Consider the following 15,164-nt stretch of genomic DNA (forward strand, 5'->3'; position numbering starts at 1 on the left):
TGAGCATGCGCTTTAGGAGAAGTGGGCCCGCCCCAGCGGACTTGGGCCTTATAAACGGTCGCTCAGAAGCGCTCGCGGAAAGATGCTCGGACTAGTTGTTGACCGCGGGGTCCTCGGCAGGGAGGGGACGGCCGGGTCTGCTCCGCGCGCCAGAAGCAGGTGAGGGCGAGCAGCCTGTGGAGACGACGCGCCTGGCCGAGAACAGGCACGGGGCCGCCTCGAGAACCCGCCCCGAGAACCCGGCAAGAGCGAGGAGGGAGCGGGTGGGGGCTGGGGAGCTGGCGGGAGTAGCTGGATGGCTTTGGGCGCAGTCCCCAAACCCCTGGCCCAGAGGGTAGGTGGTTGGGAGCAAGGTGTGATCTCGGACTGGGTCTGAGTCAGGTCCGGCCGCGCCCTATCCAGGGCCTCCATCCTCCCCTCCCGCTGGGAACAGACTTGCTGTGTGACCGCAGTCTCTGCCCCAGGAGGGCCAAGTTCCTTGACAGCAACATCTGGGCACAGAGGAAGATAGGGATAGATGATAGCACTTTGATAGGAGGGTGTCTTCCAGTTGTGGCCTCCCCTGTGGCCAGGTTGCCCTTTCTTTCCCCTCCCAGCCTGGAGGGGCTGTGGAGTTGAGATCTCAGTAAGGAGGTGGTATAAATTTGTTAACGTCTTTCCAAGGTACAATCTTTCATACTTAGGGTGCGTGGGAGTGGACTTTTGCTGCTGGATGGTGGCTTTTTTTGTAATCCTTCCAGTGAAAGCTTTGGACGATCTCGCCCTACCTTAGCTCCTGGATTTCTAGTAAGACATTCAAAGCTCATGGCTTCCTTGTAAGACATTGTGGCCATGTGTCTCACCCGACCATTTCAGAAAATTGTTCGTTGGTGGCATGAGCTGTGATACCAGCCTGGGGATAAACTGTTGTGCTTTGTATCAGAAGAGTGCTAGTTTAATTTTTTTTTTTTTTTAAACGCTGTGAGAACTGTGACCATGTTTTCTAAGAGGTCAGATAATGAAAATGAGAACGTTTATACCACTAACGCAAGCATGATCCCATCACCGAGAAAGAAGGCTAAACGACTGTTATTTTAACGACAAATGGAAGGACACATACAATTGGATCAGGGACGTAAATAACCCACACAGAGCATCCTACACATTGTGCGGGAAAGAATTTGGGATTGGGCATGATGGAGAACAGGATGTGAAAGCGCATTTCGAGACAATCTCACAAGTCCAGAATGAGACAGGCAAGTGCCTCCAAACCAACCAAAGGTGTTGTCTTTTTGGGAAATGAAATCAGCATTCACCCAAAAGTAGCAGCTGGTGAATTAGCATGGGCGTCCTACACAGACAGACATGCCTTGTCCTATGGCTGCCTTGATTGCTCTATGAAACTGAGTAAAGTCACTTTTCCTGATTAAGAGGTTGTGACCAAAATATTCTGTGGGCAAACAAAAGGAGAAATTTTGATAACAGATGTGTTGTCCCTTACAGTGTAGAGCTGATTTTGTCATCTCTCACCAACCACCATGCTTTCTATAGTGTATCAGCTGCAAGCCATGCACCAAATTATGGCAACAAACAAATGTTCTTTCTAGCTCTCGGGTACTTTGACTTGAAAAATGGAGTTTCACATCGTCTCCTGGATTTCTATGAGGATTTTAATGAAACTGCCAAAATCATAAAACAAAAGGCTGTTGGTATTTTGCCCAAATACAAACTAGACTTAGCTCATCTACCTGCATATTCGTCAGATAGCGCAAATGTAAATTTTGGCAAATTCCACTCAGTCTGTAAACTTCCTTCCAAAGAAAATAAAAAGATCTTACATATTCGATGCTCTGCACATCTTGTATACAGCACTGCTAAAAAGAGTTGTGATTTGCTTAAATGTGATATTGAGACTTTCATAATGAAAGTTTTGGGTCACTTTTCAGTTTCCTCAAAATGTGCAGAAGCACCTAGTGAGATTTTTGCCTTTATAGAGATGGAAGGAGATAACCTCTTTAGACACATGCCTACCAGATGGCCAACACGGCTGGCAGCCATAGAAAAGATGCTAAAATGTTGGCCTGCCGTAAAATCGTATTTTCAAAGTGTGGGGCAAGAAGGATGTCCTTCTTAGATTTGGAAATATATTGAGGATGAGAATGGAGAAGAGGATTACAGTAGAACAGAAATTTATATGCCGTTTCTCCAGAACTGTTTGATGATCTTTGAAGGGACCATATGGAGTCCTGAAAAGGGTGAATTGACTGCACCTGAGCTGTTCGATGTCCTGTACAGGTTGAGACACACACTCATACAGTGGAAAGGTGATTCATTTTGGGGAAATAAGACTGCTTCCGAAATGAAAAAAAAATGTCACTAGAACAGGGCAACCAAGTTAAACAGGACTTTCTTAATTTCTTCACTAAAACTGTAATTTATTTGGACTCTAACTTCGATTTCACCAGTTCAAATTATCTCTGCTTTAAAGCCATTTTCCTTGAGGAGGAGATGTTTAACTTAACCATGACATCCAGCGTGCTTCAGGGTGTTTAAAAATGACGGATGTTGCAACCACGAAGAGCCTGTATGATGAATTTATAGATGCAAAGGCCCTGACTGACAAGCAGCTGGACTGTCACAGCCTGTGGATACAAAGTAGGTGGACATTTCTGGAGAAACAGAAACGAATTCCTACAAATCTAAAAGCTCGCTGTTGCTAGTAAGTAAAATCCTACGTATTCCATGCTCAAACACTTTTATGGAGAGGGGATTTACCTTAATGTCATCACATTGGACTGATCCAAGGAATCAGTGTAATGTGCGCGTGAGAGCAGAGCTGCAAGTCACAGTGAATTTGACCTTTGACCGTATCCAGTTTTACCACTACATCAAAGAGAAGAAGGATGTCCTAAAGGCTGCAAGCCGTTCAGAAAAGTGTTATTGCAAAAGAAGATAGAAAGAATGAGAATATCCTACTGTATCATGGGGCAGAAAGAAATGTCATTTTTAAAATTAAATATAGGAAATATCTGTTTAATCTTATTCATATTTTCCTTTTAAAGTCTTACATTATGTATATTATTTTGATTTACATATTTGTATTTAAAATATCCATAGCATATGAGTACATGTATTAAGATATTTGTTCAAAATTTCTTTTACTGATGAGCAGAGAGAGGCCTAAATGGTAAGTAATCATGTGGGATCTGAAGAGAAGAATCGAGGACCTGAAACAGGCTTTGTTTGTTTGTTTGCTTAAAAATCAGTAAGTCCCTTGTGACTTTGGTTTTTATGAATCAATCTTCCAAAGCCAGGGTGCCCCTGGAAGAATGGATATAAACTGAGTTTCTGAACATTTGAAAATGAGGACCAGGCTCAGGACCACAGAGCACTCACTGAGACGCAAACGTCCTTGGAGGTCCTGCCCGGGCTCTCAGCCTTGCCTTCCCTTTATCCAAGTCCACCAAATACAACTTAGGAAACCCTGCATCAATAGAGACTAGGAGTTCTGCAAATCCAAGGAAGCCTGAGGATAGAAATCAGAAGATCTGAGAACTTGGATGGGAAAAAGAAGTTTCTGTATTCACCAACATCTAAGTAAAATTTAGCATTTCTTTCCATTAGGAAAATTGGCAGCAAACCACAGCAGTACTAGAATCTGTGACTGTCATCCCCAGGAATCACAGATAGTCACGTTACAGACACCTCAGAGTATTGTTTATGTGCACAACTACTTGGAAATTACGGTAATTATTAAAACCCACTTCTAGATCTCATCATTTAATAATGAAGCACATCTTATATCAGATTTAAACGTTTAATACTTTGACAACTTTATTTCAGTAAAATTGGCTTCCTTGTCAACTCTACATATTTTATCTTGCACATTTGTCCAGACTGCCAAAGGGTTGATGGCACATTGTAAGTTAAGCATATGCTGTGGACCATGAGCAGACAGCTTTACAAAGAGGCGGAGGTGAATAGGCTTTACTGCACCCTCGTCTCGTGCTCTATCTAACCTTCCCTTAGATGGAGTGGGTGTCAGCTGGAGGCATGTGAGTTGAGAGGACCGTGGCCCTTTTGCCTAAGAACCTTCCTGTTCCCACATGTTGTTCACCTTGCTCTTTTCGATTTAGGTGAAAATGCCTTGAGTAGGAATACCATGAGGCTGTTTTCAGTCTCTAAGACCTCAGTGACAGGGGTGGGAGGGATCTCAGCATCTTATAAATCCAGGCACTGGGGTCCAGAGGGAAGTTATTTACTTGGGGGGGGGTCATATTAGTTAAAGATACTGAGGCATCCCAAGAGGGTTTTTGGTTTTATTCAGGTTAGGGAAAGTGTCCTGGGAGGCTGTGGGGTGGGGGGAGGGAGAGAGACAGAGTGAGAGGATGCACCCGCAAAGGTGCCAGCATGCCCTGAGGTAAGGATGGGCAAAGAAGGGGATGAGAAGGAGAGCTGGCAGAACTTGGAGCCAAAGTTCAGGATACCACTTCCTCCATCCCCATTCTGGCGCCTGCCATCAACTATCCTGTGAATCTCCCAGAACCCTATTTCCTTATGCCCACCTTAGACTTCTCATCTTAGATAGTCTCATTGCTTCCTTGAAGCACTTTTAAACACAAGGAATAGATTCAGTAAATTTCACAAGATATAAGATATATTCTTAAGATTTCTTTTTTTTTAATTTTAAGAAATTCTATTATTCCCAGCCCCACGGCACCCCTAGAGCTGCTTGATAAGCCCTAGATGACAGCCTTCTTCAAATCTCTGAAGAGCTATTATATAAGGAAGAGGGTTGGAGTTACTGTCAGTGGCCTGGAAGGCAAAACTGGAGTGAGATGAGAAGTTGTAGCCAGGATGCAGGATTCCAGATCAATTTAAGGTTCATCCCTGGGAACGTACTATTCTGGAACGAAAGATGATTTAAAGTGCCTTTCAATTCTGGCACTCTGTACCTTTCCCCGTCAGGTACTTAAGTCCAGCAAATCCTGGGCTTGAAGTATGAAACCGGGATCCTGGTCTCCCCACCACATCTAGACGCCTTCGTAGATGGTGCGATGTAATAAAGGGTGCTCGGTCTTTGAAACCAGACAAACTCGGGCTCTAACCTTTGCACCCTGTGGAGTTGAGTCTGTGGACAACGAAATCCCTTCGCCTCTCTGAACCTTACCTCCCTCCGCTGAAAACGGGGACAATCTGGTGGAGAGTATGTAAAAGGCCTGCGTTGCTGGAGAGGTCCCACAAACGTCCCTTAAATATTGAAGGAACTTCTTAAACGGTTAAAAATCTTTTGCCATCTGGAATCCCTGGTACACCCAGGCCCACTCCTTGCGAATGCGTGTCACTCCATGTCCATCCGGCAGGAGGCAGCAGATCCGAGTCCCGGGATCAGGGCCAGGACCAAAAGCCGGGTCGCCGAAGCGAGTGGCCGGGTCCGGAGCGAGTGACCAGGTGTGGCCGCCGCCTGGGATGCTACGGCACAGGCGCTGCAGGTGGTAGAACCGACTAACCTCCACGGCGCCCGGCGGGCGTGGGCGGGACAGGGCTGAGCTGCCGTGGAAGGAGTGCTGCGCATGCGCGCGCGAGGGGCGGGGGCGGTGCCTCCCGGAATCAGCGGCCCCACCCAGTGCTGGGAGGTAACGCGCAGAGTAGAAGGCGCAGGCGGCGGGGTCAGTTTCCCTTCTCCAGGTAAGAAGTTTTACCGCACCTAGCTCCCGACTTTTCTCTTTTCAGCCGCGGAGATAGCTCGGGGCTGCAGGTGAGCTGTACATCTCGCAATCGAGACTTTCCTGCCCGTAATTTTCATGCGGCGGTGCAGAAATAGGCAGATAAAGACGCAGAGAACCTTGGGAGGATTTTGCAGGGGGTGGAGTCTGTTCTCCCGGGGAATCGCTTCTCTCCTCCTCCTGGGAATTCCCGGAATTTCTTCCTTCCGCGGTCCTGAATCTCCCACCTGTCCTCCCTCCTACCTTCCTAGAGCTAGGGAGAGATGGGGAAGAGGGTGGAGCTCTTGGACCTTCTAGAAATGCTTGGCAGGGTTTTAAACCTTCCCAGCACCACCCAGACTTCACTCGAAAATGTGTCTTTCGAGCCCCAGGGAGTTCAAAGGTAGGTAATTATTGATACTCAGCATTTGAAAATGCTTTTTATATAATAGCTTACAGGAAACCTCTTAGTGGTTTCCCCAAATTTTGGAGGGCTAAGGGCAAGGCAGGGCCCCTTCATCTGGTTTTGTGCGTTGTGCAGTAAATCATTTTGCTGCATTGCACCCAAGATGCTTTCTGGCCTTTCCAAGGGCTGGGCATAGCGTTTGCGATGGGAACACGTGATGCGTCAGATGCTTCGTACCCACGCCCATCTCTCCCTTGTTAACGCAGCCTCTGGCTTTCCTGTGTGATTCTGAGCAGGACATACGGTCCTGCCACGGAAAAGGAGCACCAGAGCTGATTGCCTTTTGTTTGAATTTTCGCTGTAAGCACGAAACTTCTTAAAAGGATTGAGAATAGATTTATTTTGCCTTCTTAGAACAACACTCAGTTCACTAAGGTGATGAAGGGCTTTTTCCTGGCACTAGAGCTATACCGAGGGTAGGTCAGTTACAGAATGTCTTAAGGCAGAAGTTATTCCTTTGGTTCACTTATTCATTCAGCAGGCATTTACTAAGCACCTGCCTAAGTGCTCGGTAGTGAGCTTGGTGCTGTGAGGCAGACAAGATGAATTGAACCTGAGCTTAGTCCTCAAGGAGCTTTACTTGCCGAGAGGAGAGAGAAGCTCAAGGGAAGTAAGTCTACACCAGGTAGAAGGGATGGGGCCCCAAGAGAGAGGGTCAGAGGAGGAACTGGGGGACTCAGAGAAGGGAGAAGAACCAGCCTTCCACACCAGGTGATTAACTTAAGGAGAGAATTAGGTCCCTAAATTACTACCTGATGATGAGTGATCTCTCTCATAAGCTTCACATCTCTGTGGAAGGGTGTTTCCTGACTGTGTGTTGGGCATCTTAGACTGATTATGTTTAAGTTGGGCTCCATCATTCCAGGGCACCCCCCTCCTGCCCCCACCATGCACCTGCTGCTGTTCCATTGTTCCCTGTCTCAGGGAACGGCATCAAGGCTCTCCTCTCCCCTAGTGGTCCAAGCCAGAGGCTTATCTCCCCTGCTCCCTTCCCACACCTGGGCTTGTTGAGTCAACCTCCTGACCTCGCTCAAATCTGTCCACCAAGCTCCACCCTCATTTCTCCAGGCCAGGCCACCATCATCCCTTGCTTGGCTTACTGCCTCCCAGCTTGTCTTTACCAGACTCCCTTTACGGGGCTTCCAGGGGCAGTCTGGCCCTTGCTCACCAGCCCCCCCTCTTTCACACCCCTTGCATGTGTCTCCATTTTGAAACTATGCCATGCTTTCTCATGCCACCAGGCCTTTGCACATGCCTCCCTTCTGCCTAGGACATGTGCTTCCTTGCCACCCTTCTCCCTTGGTTTACTCCTGCCCTCCCGTGACCTCAGCTGGGTCCCTGCTTCCTGGAGGAATTTTCCTTTAGGCTCCAAAAGCCTCAGTAGGTGCAGCTCCTGGTTGTGCTGCCTGTGCCTCTCCTCCTGAGGGCTCCCTCACGCAGCCGCCGCCTCCATGGTGCTGCACTGGAAGTCCTGGCATACCAGGGCCGTGTCCATCAGTGGTGCTTTCCATCCCTTCCTGCTGCCTGCACACAGAAGACACCCAAGAAAAAGTCGTTGATGGAACTTGGTATAAGTGCAGGTTGTAGTATTATGGTTTGAGTCTATGAATGCCAGCATCATAAATCCACCCTACCTCAGTTGATTTCTCACTGTGCTGAAATAGTATTGCCCTTGTTTGCATCAAGCTTAAAAATGTATATAAGTGTGAAAGAGAGGAATCATTTTTTGAGCAGCTGGTATTTGTTGGGTGTTCATTGTTTGCCAGGCATTGTTCTGAGTGCCTTATAGCATTAACTCATTTCATCACCACAACAGCTCTATGTGGTAGATATTTTTATTATCCCTGTTTTACAGATGGAGAAACTGAGGTACAGAGATTAGGGAACTTACCTAACATCACATGCTGGTGAAGCCAAGCATGCATTGTGGAATGTGATGAGCTCTTTGAGAAAGACAGGAAATAGGACTGGACGTGAGGCTCTCGTAGGGCTGAAGATGGTAGGTCACCAGGTGGAAGATGATGCAGCGTGGGCTAAGCTACAAGGCCAAGCAGAATTACTTAATCCAGAATTCAAAACTCTGAGGAACCTCAGGCTCACTTTCACATTCATTCTTTCAGCAGCTAACTCAGTTTTCAGAGGTACTACTGGTTAGGAATGAGACTTCTCTGAGTCTGAAATCTTGGTTCTGCTGTGTGACCTTGGGGCTGCTGCTTGCCTTCTCTGTGCTTCAGTCACCTCATCTGGAAAATGGGGATAATAATGGGGATAGTACTTAGCTCGTAGGGTTGTGGTGATAATTAAATGAGTTGTTACATATAAGGCCTTAGAGTGGCGCCTGGCACATGGTAATTGCTCAGAAACATCATCCTCATTATTTGTTTATCCATCATTCAGTCAACAAATGGTTTTTGCACACAGGTCCTTCCTTCCTATATGTTCAATCCCACTGGACAACTTCTTGGGCATCGACAACTATCCTGTTTTAATTCTTTGTCCCACAGACATTGAGGATTTTCCATCGTTGCCTCCTTTTCAGTGCCATCACCTCCTCCTGTGCCTTGGGCTCCCTCCCCAGACCTTTCCTCACAGTTAAGTGCTAGCTTACTCTCTGAGATCAACTCAAGACCCCTTTTCCATTCTTCTGGGTCAGTTTGTTACCGGTTGCTACCGAGAATTAAAGACCAGGTTAACCTGAATGGCAGCAGTGAGAAAATTGTGAAAATACAAAGAATTCTCATATACCATTCCTCGTGGATACAAAGATAACTACTTTCTCCAGGGAGGAAATAGAGATGTAAAAAACTTAAGATGTGCAATCACCACCAGGAATCTTAGAATTTAAAAAGCTGCAAGAACCTTAGCGCTTATCTTGTCTATTTCCCTCACTTCGGAGGAGTTGTTATTAGGGATAGGGGGTGGTCCAGGGCCTAGCAGCCACTAGTGACCAGAACCCGTGTCTCCAGCCTGTAGCTAGCACACTTTCTCCTACATCTTAGAGAATCCCAGGCAGGATTTCATTGGAGCTTCTTAGAACGTCCCACCCCTGGATGTTTCAGCTGCTGCTGTGATGCCCGCAGAATGTCATGGTCACTCAGTTAACTTCGTGCCAGGGCTGCATTGTACACTTTAATGGTTTACCATGGACCAAGCGTGGGCATCTCTGCCACCACAGGAGAGCTGTCTCATAACCAAGCTAGTGCAAAGTACATGTTGAAAGGGAATCTTTGGGGACTCCCTGGCGGTCCAGTGGTTAAGACTCCATCCACGCTCCCAGTGCAGGGGGCATGGGTTTGATCCCTGGTCAGGGGACTAAGGTCCTGCGTGCCACATGGCTCAGCCATAAAAAGAAAAACAGAAAGGAAATCCTTGTTTCAGTCAACAAGCAAACGTCCACATTACCCCTTTCCTGTTTTTCAATGTGAGGAGCAGGGGGGACAAATATCTGTACAAATACGAAAGAAAGAATTATAAGGTGGAGTTGCTGAGATCAGGGAATTTAGAGGAAGAAGAGCAGATGCTCCAGACCAGGTGGACGGTGCAGGTAGGAGTGGTTAAGGAGCTTGGGGGGCGGCTGAGAAGGGGAGCAGGTTCAGAGGGAGATGGGGCATAGAGGGCAACTGGGGATGGAGGTGGGGGAGCGGGGGAACATTCCAGGCATGGGAGTGCAAAGCGGAGATGGCAGCGTCAGGGCCCTGTGATGAGACCCGGCTGACCAGAGCAGAAGTCCTCCTGGGGAGGTGGAGGGGAGTACACAGCTGAGGGAACAGCAAGTCTTGAAGATAGGGAAGGAGAATCAGCCTCAGGTGTCGCCCTGAGCGTCCTTGAGAGTGATGAGGGTGTCAGGACAGCAGCTGAGTGTTGGGAGAAGTGAAGATCTAGCTGCCCTTTTCTTAGTAGGTTAGAGAAATTAATTTCTATAACTCTGTGGAATGCATATCATTTTTATACACATTTGCTCCCCCAGTCTTTTATCTTGTAAAATATGTCTCTTCCGCCTTGCTTTAGACTTGAACCTTGCCAATGGACCTGATTGGTTTTGGTTATGCAGCCCTGGTGACATTCGGAAGCATTTTGGGATATAAGCGGAGAGGTGAGCCCAAACCAGATTTTTCATTGAAGAGAGGTTGGTCATTGTGCTAGGATCATCTGAGGGTCTGTAAGCAGGACAAGAAGCTAATAAGCGACCTGGTGGGAGGTTGGTGGTTGTGCTAGGATTGTCTGAGGGTCTGTAAATAGGACAAGAAGCTAATGAGGACCAGCACGTGGTGGATGGGATTCTCGGAAGAATGGGGGTTCCTTGGGGCTGGGTGGACAGAACCTGTCATTCCAGAGCCTGGGCATCTGGGTCTCCCTTTACCTGTTAATATCAATTGCATAATTAATTGACTTACCCTCTTCAGGGCTACTCACTTATTATCAAGTGAGGTTTTTGGTTTGTTTATATACTCATAGTGTCAAAAAACTGAATTATGTTGATACTGTGTGTTGCAAAGGAAAATTACTTAGATATCATATCTGAAGTGGTTTCTTCATCTCTGTCCAAAGATGGAAAAAAACACCCAGTTGATAAATGGAAGGATTTTCATGGAGAAAAATGAAAGATCAAGTTTTCTATTTTGCTTTGTTTTAAGGTAAAAGCATTTGCAGTCATGGTGTCTCATATTTGTTTCTTATATTTTTAAGAAATTCATTAAATGAAGTTATATTTCAAAAGGTGTTATATTGGTGACCTTGGGGGACTTGAGTTTTAGGTCTATATGGTTATCAGGGTTACTTCCTTCGTTAGCGGTTTTTCAAAGGGTAGGAAAAAGGGAGAGAGAGAGAGTGTGAGTGTGTGTGTGTGTGTGTGTGTGTGTGTTGGGGCTGCTGGAGGGTGTGGGAGGAGAGGATTACTTCCGTTATCAGGCATCTTCCTTCACTTGTTGCCTGTAGAATTAGACTACAACCTAGTGCACGTGGCTTCTTGTTCTGGATGGGTTGTGTGTTTTGGTGTGGGAGGTGCTGCAATCTGAATTTAAGGGTGGTTCTTAACCCTGCTGTAATCTGACTTTCCTGTAGGTGTTTAAAAAACAGAGATACCTTACAACTGAATCACTTTGCTGTACACCAGGAACTAATACAACTCTGTAAATCAGCTATACTTCAATAAAAAAATAAAAAATAAATTTAAATCTAAAAAAACCCCAAAAAACAAACAGATAGATGCCTTGACCCTAGGGATTCCAATCCGATAAGATTCTAAATAGATTGAGCGCCCTGAAGTGGGGACTGTGTGTGTTGGTGACAGTGTCACTGGCACGTGCAGCCTCCAGTGCTCCGTGTCTGGTACAGTGGCCCAGGCAGCGCTGAGCAGGGCGGGCGCTGGGTGGGGGAGGGGACGGATGGGCGGCTGGCTGGCCGCGTCAGGGACCAGGTTCTTCCTGTTACTCAGTGTGGTCACAGTCCATCCCTGAGTCCTGATGTGTTGAGGCTGGAAGGTTTGTTAATTATTCAGGACAGAACCATCGCTTGGTTTGAATAGGCCCCCCTCTCTACCTCCATGAGCTGAAAATATCATTTCATCTTATTTTTATCATCACAACCTCAGTAAAAAAAAATGGAGGCAAGGAGAATAGGGGGAATAAAAGAGGGGCGTAAACAAGTCAGGTAATTGTCCAAGACCATGCAGTTGCTGTCAGAAGCAATACTACAAGGCAGGCTTTATCACCATACCTACTCCTCCCATTGCTATGTACCTGGGGTTCCCCTGCCTCGCATTTGGGGTTCAGCATGAAACAGTCATGTCTTAGAAACTGTCCATGGATAGCCGATACCTAATTTGGCTTTGTCTATTTACAGTGCCCAAGAAGAAATGCATTTTTCCACATGTGAAGTGATGAAGGCATACCTTTCATTTGGGGATCCTCTCTCTGAGCCCGTCTTTTTTTTCACCAGGTGGTGTTCTGTCTTTGATTGCTGGTCTTTTTGTTGGATTTTTGGCTGGCTGTGGAGCTTACCGTGTCTCCAATGACAAGCGAGATGTAAAACTGTCCCTGTGTGAGTAAGACGTTTTTCCCAGTTACGGAGAATCAAAGCTTGGGGATAATTTTTTGATACCTGGCCTCGGTGTACTAGAAGATACTGGTCACATGGCAGGTGGGCGTATGCATGTGCGGAGACAGAACACTGTTCTTGTTCCTTTCTACACAGACCTGATCAAAAATGATGTTGCTGCCAGGCCTTCCAACTCAGAAGAATATTTCTATAAAACTTGTTACTAGAAAAATAAAATAAAATTAGAAAAAGCAAGGAATTATGTCTGGATTTTCTGCTAATGCTCCTAAATGCATATTAGCATAGTTTGTGTTACTGTGAAAATATCTAAAAAGAGACAGCCTTGCATTATTTTATTTAATTCACAAACAGCTTTTAGATCCCACTTTGCCTTAAGATTTAGAAAAGCAAGGCTGACTCTTTTAGCTTCTTCCCTTGTTGGGCTTATAGTAGGAGAATGTCCACAGGGAAAATGGAAAAAACTTGGGTGTGTTTAAAGCCCCAGGATGCTTGGCTTTCTTCTGTCTGGGTTGAAAGACAAATACAGGGAAGGTTTGGAAAACTACACCAAGGAAATGGTCTCTGTTTAATTTGATGATTATTCAAAGTGCCCTGGTGGGTGTGGAAGAAAATACAAAGGAAGACAAATTGTACCAGGTTCTTTGTTTGAGGGAGAGGAAGAGATTAAGTGGGATTTTTTTCCCTTATTTTAAATAGGAGCAAGGGATATTTTTAATAATGAAATTATGTCAGAAGATAAAAATATACCAGCAAAAAATATATATATATATACACACACACATATATATGTATGTATATATATAAGGCTTTTTATTCATATGCACTTAAATAGTTAATGTATGTTTATTGTCAGTCATGTTTTTTATATCAGCAAGTGATTTTTCCTTGAAAGTTCTTAAATTGTGACATCAGTGCCCTAATCTCTTACATAAAACTGCTTCTCTCATCATATTGGTTTAGGTTCTAAAAGGCTGGTATGATGCTTCTGAGTTTAATATGATTAGGCTGTTTTTATTTACTCTTCAGGCATCAAATTTCCAAAATGGAATGCTGTAAAATAAAAACAGCCTTTTCTTAGGATTATTTTATTAATCAGGTCTTACTTTAAAGATTTACTTTAGAAACTGATTCTTTTCCTTCCGTTTAGCTAACTAAACATTTATTGGCTATCTCTTGTGGGTCCAGGTATACTGCCTAGTGTTCCTAAGGAAACTTGAATAAGACACAGTCCTGACCTTCCCAGGAGTGTTCTATGAATAGAAATTAAGTTAGAAAAAGACTTTTTCTTTTGAAGATATTTCAGGAATGGATTTTAACATGCTTGTTTCCTCAAACCATTTTGATAAGCTATTTTTTAAAGTGTTTTAATAGAGCACTTTATCTTTTCAAGAAAATAGCAACTCAGTACCAATACATAATAGTTGTTATATTAGAAAGCTGAAATGAAATCCATTTTTTCCACAAGCAAGCACTGATAACATGTTTGAAATGCTGGTTCACGCACTGGTTTGGTTTTTAGTTACAGCTTTCTTCCTGGCCACCATAATGGGGGTGAGGTTTAAGAGATCCAAGAAAATCATGCCAGCTGGGCTGGTTGCAGGTTTAAGGTAAGAAAAACTCATTTTGATCTATTCTTTCCTCTGTCGTCATTTTGAAGTGCTGAATTTTTGGCAAAAGTCAGTTTTAACTTAAAAGGTCAAAGTAATTTGTATTACAATCAGCATGATTATAAAACCTTAAAATATCATCCAGTCAATTGTTGACATTTATGTGCGAGTGAACATTTTTATCAAATACACTTAGCGTTGTTGTGCTATCTGATCACATGTACACAGTTACCTTTTTCAGAATAAAGAATTAAACTCAGCCTCATTTTTCCTCAGGATTTACCTGTCTGAGACAGTAAATGTATTCATTTACATCTGATAATCTCTCTTAGAGAGTTGGACAAAGCGAAAGTCTGTTGCAGTTACTTTGAAATTTTAAGGGAGAAAACCTAATCTTTTTAAAAAAGATAAATAGGGAGCTTTGAGTTTCTCTTAATCTCAGTAATTCTATCCATGAGATTAAGCACATTACCAAGTAAAAATTTATACATAACATTTTAAATTCTTTGGAAGCTGCCTTTATATGTTGACAGCTATCGACATGTTCATTTTCTTTGATGTACGTTTTCACTTTTTGGAATTTATTCCAAAGGAATAATGAGATGTATACAAAGACTGATGTTTATTGCAAGTTTATTTCTAGCGGAAAACATGATGAACTGAAAAATTAGAAACAGCTTGAAAATTCACCAGTAAGGAAATGGTTCAATAGGTGTTTTGTCCACTTAATGGAATACTGAGCAAGCATTACATGTCCTGTTTTCAAAAACTGTTTAGTGGCGTTAGAAAATATTGACATAATAGGAAATGAAAACAGAATAAACAAGGAAATATAGCGTGATCTCAATTTTTTAAAAAGTCTGGGTATAGAAAAACAAGATAGGAAGGAATATTTCAAATTGTTAGTAATCTCTAGGTGGTAACGCAATGGGTAATTTTCTCCTTTCTACTTTTCAATAGAATTTTCTAGTGTGGCTGGATATAATGTTTATGATTGGGGAATGAAAGTGTGATTATAAAGGACTGCTTTCTAATGATAGCCCTGTTCTAATAATGATACTTGGTGGTGGAAGGGGTCAGAAGTAGGGTTTATAGGTCAAGAAGACAAGACCCCAAACATGGAAAGAAGATGAGTTTGTAATTATGACATCCCCAAATCACCCCTTGATTAGTTTTTCAAGTTGCCTTTACTAGTTTTTGAAAGTTTTGTGTTTCTTTCCAAACCTTTCTCTTACAAAGGTTCATCCCAGATTTTCAGAACAGTGAGTTCTGATTTTTCTCCTTCATTCAGTGAACATTTTTTTTTTTTTTTTTTTTTTGCGGTATGGGGCCCTCTCCCCGTTGTGGCCT

The 15,164-nt window shown here is 44.2% G+C and overlaps 2 protein-coding genes across 12 annotated transcripts in view; one reads left to right on the top strand and one right to left on the bottom strand.

Moving 5' to 3' along the window:
- The window catches only part of LOC129391530 (uncharacterized), a 35,699-nt gene extending 34,875 nt beyond the window's left edge, over positions 1–824 (bottom strand). Inside the window, exon 1 of the mRNA XM_055080021.1 lies at positions 680–824. Coding sequence (XP_054935996.1) covers positions 680–824 — 145 coding nt within the window. The remainder of the gene's footprint in view (positions 1–679) is intronic.
- Positions 47–15,164, top strand: part of TMEM14A (transmembrane protein 14A) — a 15,898-nt gene continuing 780 nt past the window's right edge. The window contains exons 1-5 of one of the 11 annotated variants that reach the window (XM_055079772.1): positions 47–159; positions 8,655–8,741; positions 10,159–10,243; positions 12,088–12,189; positions 13,727–13,814. In XM_055079772.1, coding sequence (XP_054935747.1) covers positions 10,174–10,243; positions 12,088–12,189; positions 13,727–13,814 — 260 coding nt within the window. In that variant the 5' untranslated portion in view covers positions 47–159; positions 8,655–8,741; positions 10,159–10,173. The other 10 variants (XM_055079774.1, XM_055079773.1, XM_028478961.2 and 7 more) reach the window with 10 other exon arrangements.

The sequence above is a fragment of the Physeter macrocephalus genome, chromosome 18 (genome assembly GCF_002837175.3).
Source record: "Physeter macrocephalus isolate SW-GA chromosome 18, ASM283717v5, whole genome shotgun sequence".
Taxonomy (NCBI): Eukaryota; Metazoa; Chordata; class Mammalia; order Artiodactyla; family Physeteridae; genus Physeter; species Physeter macrocephalus.